The sequence below is a fragment of the Orycteropus afer genome, unplaced genomic scaffold (genome assembly GCF_000298275.1).
Source record: "Orycteropus afer afer isolate SDZICR_OR568_19922 unplaced genomic scaffold, OryAfe1.0 scaffold00238, whole genome shotgun sequence".
NCBI lineage: Eukaryota > Metazoa > Chordata > Mammalia > Tubulidentata > Orycteropodidae > Orycteropus > Orycteropus afer.
Window position 1 is genome coordinate 4,800,606 of NW_006921825.1, and position 11,613 is coordinate 4,812,218.

At 41.4% G+C, this 11,613-nt stretch overlaps 1 protein-coding gene across 1 annotated transcript in view; it reads right to left on the reverse strand.

Annotated features, from left to right (window-relative positions):
- The window catches only part of DPYSL3 (dihydropyrimidinase like 3), a 195,736-nt gene continuing 184,123 nt past the window's right edge, over positions 1–11,613 (reverse strand). Inside the window, exons 10-14 of the mRNA XM_007949131.1 lie at positions 9,416–9,557; positions 7,562–7,732; positions 6,155–6,334; positions 3,610–3,772; positions 1–89 (exon numbers count right to left, since the gene is read on the reverse strand). Coding sequence (XP_007947322.1) covers positions 1–89; positions 3,610–3,772; positions 6,155–6,334; positions 7,562–7,732; positions 9,416–9,557 — 745 coding nt within the window. The remainder of the gene's footprint in view (positions 90–3,609; positions 3,773–6,154; positions 6,335–7,561; positions 7,733–9,415; positions 9,558–11,613) is intronic.

Genomic DNA, 11,613 nt, shown 5'->3' on the forward strand with positions numbered 1-11,613 from the left:
TTAACTCAGGGATGTGATGTTAGAACGGCCTCCGGGGGGCGCCACGATGCGCTTGCTGGCTGAGCGGACCCCTTCATCCACTTGGGTGCCTATAGTTGGAAACAAATTCCCAAAGAAGAAAAAAGAAGAGAGAGGAGGAATACACAAGAGAGAAAGTGGATTAATTTTAAGAGTGCAAGATATTAAGTGCCCTCCTGGTCTCATCTCCCAAGAAACTTTCATTCCAGCCTGGCAAGTCCTCTAGACTTTTCATACCCTTCCCAAAATCAACCTATGCCCAGAAAAGCTAGCTTCTTGTCTAGATTTCATTTGACCCTCAGTGTGGTGCTAATGCTAAGAAGAAAACAATGATAAATGATATGAAAAATAACTGCTTACAACCATTGTGCCAGCCAGTGTTTTAAGTGCTTATCAGATTCTCTCATTTAATCCTCACAACTATTCTTTGAGACCAAACCAAAGCAAACCCACTGCCATCTAGTTGATTCCGACTCATAGTGACCCATTAGGGCAGAGCAGAACTGCCCTATAGGGTTTCCAAGGCTGTAAATCTTTACGGAAGCAGACTGCTTCATCTTTTTCCCTCAAAATGGCTGCTAGGTTTATACTGCTGACCTCTGGTAGTATAGTGCCTAAGGAACTTAAGGCTGGTGGTTCAAACCCACCAGCCACTCCTTGGAAGGCAGGTTGGGCAATCTACTTCCATAGTGATACTGCCTTGGAAAGCCAAGAAGGGGTCACTATGAGTAAGGTCTGACTCAACGGCACATACCAACCACAACAAACTTTAGGCTAACAGCTGAATGCCCTAACAATTGTACCACCAGAGTTCCTTATTCTTTGAGAGAAGCACTGTTATTATCCCCATTTTTCAGAGGAAGTAACTGAGGCTCCAAGAGGTCAGGTAATTTGCCCAATGTCTCACAATTTGATGGGAGGATAGCCAGATCCCTGTGGCTACAGCACAAAAGAAAACAGCACTATATCCTTGTATCGATTCAAAGGAAGCTTCTAAAAGTTTAAGGAGTAAGGCAGCCACAGAGCAATGAAAAATGGCAAAAACACTAAAAAATTTCTTGTGACTAGCAGAAATGTGAACTCAGGCAAAGTCATCTTGAAACTTTTAGCCCTAGCATGTCTCCATTATCTATCATTCTCCCTGGTTTCCTGTTTCTCCCAACCTTTACCCCTTTTTCCTTCCCCATCTGCTGTAATTTTCTCTTTAAAGATCTCCTTCCATTCTTGTTATCTCACTTCCCCTACATTTAAATTGTTTGTAATAGAGACTTATATCTATATTTAGTTTTCCACCATCATGAGACTATTGGCTTTGGAACAACTGAATAATTACATTCTTATTTTTTTCTCTGTTATATTTCTTGGTAGCTAATACTGTACATAAAAGCTCTGGAGGTTCTGTTGTTAGAGCACTGGGCTGCTAACCAAAAGGTTGGCAGTTCAAACCTACCAGCTTCTCTGTGGCAGAAAGATGAGGCAGTCTGCTTCCATAAAGATTTACAGCCTTGGAAACCCTATAGGACTGTTCTACTCTGTTCTATAGGGTCGCTATGAGTTGGAATCAGCTCAATAGCATTGGGTTTAATACTATACGTAATATAATTATCATCATAGCAGCCAATGTGGTACACTGAGCCTTCTCTAAGTACCATGTACTGGGCTATGTGCTTTCCATGCATTTCTCATTTAAATTTCAGGAGAACTCTATGAAGTAGGTAGCATCACCATCTGCTTTTCACAGTTGAGGAAACCAGGACTAAGAAACAGGGACTTGCCTAAGAACCCGAGGTAGGAATCAAATCTACACCTGTCAGATTCCAAAGGTCACTGTGTCACACTGCTTCACCATTTCTTATTTATACATTTTTTTAAAAAAAATAAGAGACATACATATGGAAAGAGCACTGGGCTGGAAGTCCACAGGCACAATTCGTCTATTCTAAGATTCCTCAGCCTAGGCACTGTCAACATTTTGGGCTGGACAATTCTTTGTTGTAGGGTCTGTACTGTGCATTCTAGGATGTTCAGCAACATGCCTGGTCTCTACCCACTTCCTGCTGGTAGCATTCACTCCTAGTTGTGACAACTAAAACTGTCTCCTGACATTGCCAAATGTCCCCTTAGTGGCAAAATCACCCCTAGTTGAGAACCAGTGCTCTGTGTGGCCTCCCTCTTCTAATCTGTCATATGACAAAGTGAAACCAGGAATCTCTAACCGTATGTCTAGCTCCAAATTCTTTGTCTAGACCAGCTTGTGCAATAGAAATAGAGTGTGAGCTACCTATGTAATTTAAAATTTTTCCAGAAACTACATTACACATGTCAAAAGAAACAGGAGAGGATAATTTTAATAATATATTTTACTTAACCAGTATATCCAGAATGTAATTTTAACATGTAATCAATATGAAACATTACTAGTGAGGTATTTTACTCTTTTTTTTTTTTTTGGACTGAACTTTTGAAATCCAGTGTGCATTATTATCCAGATGTGCACTGACAGCACCTCTCAATCTGGATCAGCCACCTTTCAAGTGCTCAGTAGCAACATGTAGCTACTGTCTGCATTTGGACAGAGCAGCTCCATATCTTGCTACTGTTAAATTGTTCTTTCAATATGGCTCCCATCATATTTCTTCCCCATAGGTAAGTGGCACTGAAGAGGAAAAAAGAAAAAAACCTTCTAATCTTAATTTGTAGTGTGTACCACAAAAAGCAATTGACCACAAGGTTTTTCATTATAGTTCTAAGGTCTGTGTATTTATCCATTTCATTCTCTCTCTCTCTTTCTCTCTCCTCATGTCCTGTCTCTATTTTTGTTTCTCTTTTCTTTTTGTCTTCCAGCAGCACAGAGCCAAGCACTTAGAGATACAATAAATACTTCTTAATAAACTGGTCTCCCAGCTACTTAAAAAAAAAATGGTTGAATAAAAGGAGTTAACCTTCTTAATGGAAAAATTAAGTTCCACCTAAGATGCAGAATAGCTACAAGCTTAAGGGTATGGGTGCTGGAGTTGAGCAGAACCAGTCTTGAAGAGTGTTCTCATCCCCCCAATTTACAAGCTGTTTGAATTTAGGCAAGTTAGTTAAACTGTGTAAGCCTCAGTTTCCAAATCTGTTAAATGGGGATAATGCAGTATTTCAGAGTTGTTCAAGAACAGATCAATGTTACAGCTAACATGTGGTATATATTACGATGATGGTAGCTATTGGCAGAGTGATTATTATTACTATCGAGGGGAGAATAAGTATATTGTACAGTTCTCCTAGTCTAATGTAGAAAATCATTATCAATTCATAACTAAAGTATCCCCACCCTTCAAGTTGGATCAGTTTAAACAGAATGTATTATCCTTTCAACTTGACTCTTTAACATGACTATGACTTGTCTTATTCTATCCATGGGATTCCTTGATTCAGAAAACTACCTTGCTTGCTCCAGAAACCTTCTCACTAGAGGGTGATGCTGGCATTTGACTGGATAGTGTGTTCAGCTTTAGCTCTTAGGGTCACCCAACTTCAGAGCATTGACTTTCCCCCTCTCTTTCCCCTCTTTCTCACTAAAGGTCATGATCAGCTTCTGTAACTCACCAGACAGGCTAAATCCTGACTGATGGAGATTCCTCACAGGTGGGTTGGGCCGCGTAGGAGAGCCTCGTGTGGAGCCCGCAGGGGTTCCTCCTTTGGGGGTGGTGGTCAGGTCAAACACTGGTCCATCATACATGCCCCTCGGGACTGCGTGTAGGTCTGCCATCTGCCACCGGAGAAAACACATCATCATTTATTCATTCAACAAATTTTCATTAAGGGTCCATTCTAAGGAGCATAAATACATCAGTGAATTACATATGTACAGTGGGAGCTTGACTCGTGTCTTATCTTTGGCCAGAGGTGGGGCAATGAGGACACAGTGCCAAAGGAGCCCAGCAGCACGAGATGGATCATCCCCAAACTCCAAGGTGCTAGCACAGAACCTTCCTTCTTTTCTGAGTGACTTCAGTGCAAGCACAGAAGGAAAGCTCATCACACTTGCAGATCATAATGATTCAGGAGGGACAATGCCTCTATATATACTCTCCAAAAACCTTGACCAATGACTCTAGATCATCAAATTGTCTTTGGCTCTAGAACCTAAATCATAAGAATAAAAATACAGAGCCAATACAAGGTAAATTTGAGTTTCATTTTCTTTTCTATTAGGCCAAACCTGAAGTGTGGAATTTTACCCCATGCTCGACAACATCGAGGTCACTGATGAATAGATAAAGATTGGAAACACATATATGTTTTAAGCGGTGGGTCTGGCTCATTCTGTGTAGGTCTGGGAGCAGAATTAATTAAACTGGTTGGTCAACTTTAGGGAGAAAGACTTCAGCCCAGCAGAAAGAAATTCCTTCTCAGAATCAGAGCTGTTCAGCTGCCACATGAGATGGGGAATTGCCCTGTATTGCAAATGTCCACATAGAGCTGGGTAACAACTTATTGATATCACTGAGTGCTCTAGGGTTGGGGGCACTTAACATTTTGAGTTTCTGTAAACTTCTCTTGAGTGGACACTCTAGTGTACACCCAGATTCTATTCCCTAGCTCCTCACAGCTACCATGACTGAACTCATTTTCCCAGCTGCTGGGAATGTTGGTAGCTGAGCCTGTCCTGACAATTTTCATGAGCTGATCATCATGGTCTTGCTCCTTGCTTAGAGACAGCCCACCTCCAATGACTAGTAGGGGGAGGAGAAGGGAGTGAATGTAAGACCCTGCCTTGTTTCCCAAATACAAAACAACTCTCAAGGACCATCCCAGTTCTGACTACTCCTTCAGATTAGCTGAGGCCTCTCTGCTTCCATCACTTGCTCACAGGAGTTGATCCTGAAAGCAAATCTCCCTTTCAGAGTCTTTTTCAGGGGATCATATTTGCAACACTCTCTCTCTCTCTCTCTCTCTCATCCTAACCCACAGAGAGGCTGGAGGCCCTGGGGTGCATCTAGGCACAGAGGTACTTAGGCTTTATTTCTTTAAACTTGTCTACAGTGACATTACAAAGTGAGTTCTTCACTCTCCTCTCCCCCCATCACCTCCATCTCATCTGTAAAGACAACTCTAACCTTATTCATTGATAAGGTCAGGACTAGTGCTCAAATTCCATATTCCCAGGGCTGAGTCTAACTCTGCTGTGTGGAGCTGTCACATTACACTAGATCCTGTGTGGTGCAAATGGTTAAACGCTTAGCTGCTAACCAAAAAGTTGGTAGTTTGAGTCCACCCAGAGGTGCTTTGGAAGAAAGGACTGGCATCTACTTCCAAAAATTCAGTCATTGAAAACCCTGTGGAGCACAGTTCTCTGACACACATGGGGTCACTGGGAGTCAGAATCCACTCAAAAGCAACTGGTACTGTGATGAAGATGACCTGGAGACTGGTGAAAGCAAAGTGGGAGAAGTTGAAATGACAGAGTGCTGGGCCTCACTCCTTAAAGGCATTAGAGCCACTCTATTTATTTGTCACATATCCCAGCTGCCAACACTCCCAGCAGCTGGGTGAGTGAATTCATATATAAGATGCTTTTCCAACCAGCAGAATTAGCTATAAGGACTACAAGTGTTTGCCCCTGTGGAGCAAGACTAAACTGGGGGGAACACGGATGGATGGGATTGGGATTGGACTGCTGGTTCTCATTTTAAGTCTTGAAGAGTAACTTAATTTTCATTAAAAAAAAACAAAACTATATATATATATAATATTCTTAGAAAACTTAAAATTATTTTAAACAAAACACTATAAGATATAGGAAAAGTCATTTGGGGAAAGCTTTCTTCAAAAGCACACTGTTGTAGTATATTATCTGTATCACTGCTGCGAAATTTCTTCATGATGTTCTAGAGAACAGAAGAAAAACTGTACTTCATAGGGTTTTCAATGGCTGACTTTTCAAAAACAGATCTCCAGACCTTTCTTCCAACGTGCCTCTGGATAGACTTGAATCTCCAACTTGATGGTTAGCAGCTGAGTGTGTTAACTATTATACCACCTATGGAGTCCCTAGAGAACACAGACCCTTGCTAATCCAATGATTATCCCCAAGCCTGAAAGGAACACAAAGTCCCTTGCTCACCACAGGCCTCCACCTGCTTCTTACCTTCCTCCTGGCTTTAATGCGCTTGTAGACATAGTCAGAGAACGGGCTGCAGGGGATGAAGCGGCCGGCCCCCTGGGTCACATGCAGGCTGCCGTCCTCCAGCATGATCTTGCCCTGACAGATGACGACCAGAGGAGCCCCACGCAGCTCCATCCCTTCAAAGATGTTGTACTCTGCTGCCTAGAGACGGGGGTGAGGGGAAAGATGTAGGTGAGGGTGTAGAAAGGAAAGAAAGAGAAATGAGGTCACCTCTTGGATCCTTGCTTTCAGTGTCACCAGGAATTGGTTCACTGGGTACACCAAGAAAAGCTTAGATGCATCTGCAACCTTTCAGTGAGCATTAAGATAGCAAGAGGTAGATGCTTGCTAAGTAAAGACATCCGAACAGAGAGAGGTGCCCAATCTTTATTAAGGTCCTCATATGGAAATAAATTTTTGTCACCTGTAGTGTTCAAAGAGCAGCTGGGTCACTGTCAGGGATGCTTGGCAGGCTTGTGTTTGGTGGGTAGGTAGGTGGGTTACATGAGGCTGAGGTACCTACCAGTTCTCAATTAAATAATGGGATGTAACACAGATTTAAGCAAAGTCCATCCCGCCAAAGATGAGATTATTTTCCTCTTTCATTATTCAACAAGTGAGAGGCATTACTGCAAAATGGTTAGGAATATCAGTTTAAGGACAAGTTGCCTGGGATTGAATCCCCACTCTACCATTTACTTGCTGTGTGACATTATGTAAGTTATTTAACTTCTCTGCACCTCCATTTCCCTATTAAATGAGAATAATAAAAGCACCTACCTGTAGAAGATTGCTATAGAGATCAATGAATTAAAATTCAGCAAACTAAAAGCACAGTACCTAAAACATAATTGCTTTAAAAATATTACCTATTTTTACTATCGTTAAGCCCCTTTCTGTTAGGCACTGGGCTGTAATTATTATCTTTCATATGAAACTCCTCATGAGGAAATCGTCAATGCTGTTCACCAATTATTTCCACTTCTTTCTCCTTCCAGGAAAGAAACAAACTATCATTGTAATTCCTTCCCACTTGAATAAGTACAGCCATCTGACTGCTTTTGGCCAATGAAGTTGAAGAGGAAGTGGTGGGAATGCTTTCATAGTCAGTGAATTAGTTACCAATTCCCATTTCTCTGCCTGCACTCATGGCATCACATGTAAAAATGGAGCCCCTGTCTATCAGCTTCCATCCTTGAGTAGTGATGATGAGCAGAGACCTCTGTTAGCCCACTTTGGGGTGTAAAGCCACTGATATTATTGGATTGCTTATTATTGCAACATATCCTTGTCTAACTGCCTTGGTACACCACATAAACAAATTCCTTCTAACCAAACGCTTCATATGCCTTTTGCATTCTATTCCATTCCCACTAGTTCCAGCCTCACCGACTGGTGGTTCTTGGCAGAGACAATCTTCACAGCATCTGGATCCCAGATGACCAGGTCACTATCAGAACCCACAGATATTCTTCCCTTGCGGGGATACAGGTTGAAGATCTTGGCAGCATTTGTGCTTGTCACAGCCACAAATTGGTTTTCATCCATTTTCCCTGTGGCCTATTATATTAATAACAATTAAAAAAAAAAAAAAAAAAGATTTGTCAATGTAGGGTCCCTGAGCTCAAAGCAGGGTGACTACAAAGTCTGAGAGATACAGAGGAGAGAGGGGCCACTGAGGTGATGAGCACAGGACCCCACAACCAGCTCCAGAATCCATGGAGCTGTCATGGATGGCTACCAGGGCAACATAGCTAAGCACATGATTCACAATGGGGGTGAAACTGATTAAAGTTCATTGCCATCAAATTCATCCTGATTCATAACAATGCTATAGGACACAGTACAACTGGCCCATAGGCTATCATCTTTACAGGAGCAGACTGCCATATCTTTCTCCCCTTGAGTGGCTGATGGGTTCAAACTGCTGACCTTTGGTCAAGTGCTTAACCACTGTGCCACCAGGGCTCCTGAAATATGCGTTGTCTCTGGATATGCACATGCATTTACTACTTATTTACCCCTTTAATTCCAAAAAGGATTATTGAGAAGTCACAGTAAAAACAAACAAGTTTATAATCTCATTCTTCATATAGGTGTTTGTACTTGCATGTGCATAGGATAAATATGGAAGAATCTTGCCCAAATGACAATCATGATTTTTCCTGGGTTATGGACTTATGAGTGATTTTTAATTTCTTTCCTGTGTATAGTTTTCTGTGGTTTCCAAATGTTTCTTCTTGAGCATGTATGTAAATTAAATTATACATATATATTTAACAATTCAGATTGTGCCAACATAAATACATAGAAATAGTCATAAACTCATAACAATGTAGGAAAAAAAAAAAAAAGGACAGAAGCTAAGCACATAAGAGACAAAAATACTTGTATTTTTCCTCTCCTTCTCAAAATAAAAAGCCTGGCAGAGTGAAAAAAGAAGTTTAAAACCTAGCTTCGAGCTTCCTGGTAGCCAAAAAAAAAAAAAAAAAAAGAAGGAAATTCAATGAACTACACTCTACAGATGAGTGAGGCACTAGTTCATTCACATGCAGTCTATTTGACTCTAAAAGGAATTGGTGTTTAGGGTTTTTAAAATAAAATACAGGGAAGCAATCAATTTAATAATAGGTTGAATATTAAGTTTACTACAATCCTTGGGAGTGTCTCTGATTTCATGGCTGTTTCTTTTCCTTAACTTGTGAAGTTAACAAGGAAATTGAAATCATACCACATTGCCAGAAGACACTGAAAGACAGCCGTTTTGGATAATCACATATCTTCAATATAGGGTTCTAACTCTTGAACAAGATGACTCCATTCCAGGCACAGACCAATTTCTTAATGTATCAAAGAGTGACTGACATCTAGTCCTCTTCAAGAAGTCACAAAATTCTCTAAACAAACACTTTAATGCACTATTTTTGCTTTAAGGATGGCTCATTCATGACCTTGGATGAAGGAAGTTTAAGTCTGGTCCCTAGGCCTGAAAAGTCTAGAAGAGATGTTCTATTCAAATCTGAGACCTCAGATTCAACATTCAGAAGGTACATTCCCAAAGAACCTGAGCCACCTGGTTTCAGACACATCCAAGCAGGTATGAGAGGCCTCATCTCCACTCCCAGCAGTCCCATCAGAGAGACATGGAAAATTATTTCTGTCACCTCTCTTGCACACAAGAAGCTCTGATCTGACCTTGGACTTTCTTGCTCTGTCCATCTTCCCATGACCTCTATCCCTTACCACAGCCTTGTCCCAGATGACAGACATCCGCTCCTCCACACCATTGGTGCCTTCGGGAATGGCTGTGAAGTTGTCTTTCCCAATTGCTTTCTGGGCAGTGCTGAAGGTGCAGTGGGCACTCCCAGAGAGTTGCAGGTCACCACTGGCAAAGAAAGAAGCTCCTTGTGAGTAGGAGAGATGGTTAGATCCACTGCAGAGGACCAGAAGTTGGTATAGTTTAGTGTAAGGCTTTGGAGTCTCACAATTTGAGTTTGGAATCCCTCCTCTAAAGAGCTTACATAACTTTTTTTTCCTTCTCTTGAAAGGGACTGGGATGAGATCATCTCTTTTGTAACAAAATGATAGGGATCCAAATGAATGATGAGACTGACTGTAAGTGCCAGAAGAGAGCAGCTGGAAACAAGTCTCCCTATAAATTTTGGTTTGTGGTTATCATGACCAGCTGTGCAAACTTAGGCAAGCGATTTAGCCTCTCTGACCCCCAGTAGCTTAATTTGTAAAATGGTGGTAATAGTCCCTCACTCATAAAGTTGTTCTGAGGAAAAAATTAGATCATCCATGCACTTTTAGCATAGTCCTTGACACAAAGTGATCACTAACTGTTATTAACCATTATTAACATTGTTATTATCTGTAACTACCATCAAATCAGCCCCAACTCATGGAGACCTATGCGTAACATGAACGATGGTGCTCCATAGGGTTGTTGTTGGCTGATTTTTGGCCTTTTTTCCTAGTCTTAGTATGTAAGCTCCACTGCAAGCTGTTCAGAAGCACAGCAACACCCAAGCCTCTACTGACAGAAGGGCATGGCTGCACATGAGGAGCATTGGCCAGGGATTAAACCCTGCGTCTCTTACATGGATCTGTGCTCAAGATTGCAAGAGCATTCTTTTATTCTTGCTCTTGAGAATATACACAACAGAACATACATAAATTCAACAAATTATACATGTACAATTCAGTGACATTGATTACTACCTTCTTTAAGTTATGTAACCATTCTCACCCTCCTTTTCCAAACTAACTCACTGTCTCTTAAGTTTCCTAACATTTCTAGTTACTGTTGCCAATTTGATCACATATAGATAGAAATAGTTCTTTAAAGAGCACAATGCTCAAAGCAGACATTTTTTACTTGTTAAGCTAAAATATTATATGGTTTAAAGAATACTTTAGGGAATATTTTTGATTTAAGGGTTAAATATTATCTCAAGGTAAAGATCATTTCTAGGGCCCATCCAGCCTTCATGGTGCTAGACTTTCTGGAGCCCATGAAAATTTGAAATTCTGTTCTGCATTCTCTCCCTTTTGAGCAAGACTTATATTAAATCTTTGATCAAAATGTTAGTAAAGGTAGCAGGCACGATACATTTCTTCTGGTCTCATGAAATAGCAGGCAGTTGTTCATGGAGGCAATTAGTCACATATTGGCCAGGGAATTCTTCTTTTTTTTTTAATTGTGATTTGGGTGAAAGTTTATAGAGCAAACTCACTTTCCGTACAGCAGTTCACATACACTTTGTCTCATGACATTGACTACAATTTACCCCAATGCAACAGCTCCTCTCACACTTCCTCCTAATAGCTACCTCTTCCCTGTGTCCATCCATCCATGCACTCCTGCCCCCTGAACTGTCTTCCTATGCATAAAGAGCCCTTCTTTCTCCTATGATTGTTCTCTCCAAGGAATGTATCTACCTAGTATAAATGTTCCACTCATATGCCTATCTTTTGTTTGGCTGGAAGCCACAGGTGTGAGTTCTATTCCAGACCCAAAGGACAGCTAGGGGCCTGCGGTGTAGGAAATTACCTGGTATGGCTTTTCTAGCCATAAGTCTTTTTAAACTCCATGGTGGAATTTGCTGTGAGCAACTGAGGAGCTCCTGATTATAAATGTTATCCACCTGGGGTATTTCTGTTGGGAGTGGCACAAAAGCAATGTTCTGGGAAGTTCGCCCTCTCTCAGGTGCTTAGAATTCTGGTATTATGATTAGCTAGTTTGGCCACTCTGCCAGGCTCAAAAGGAGGCCTCCTACAGGCAGAACTCTCTCTGACCACTGGCTGAGAAAGACATTCTGCAGAAAGAGACACATGCTCCTGAGAGACATGTGCTGCTGGGAAAGGGATGCAAGAGACACTCATTGCTGAGAGACAGACTGAGAGACTGTTGGCTGAGAGATGGCAGGCTGAGAGAG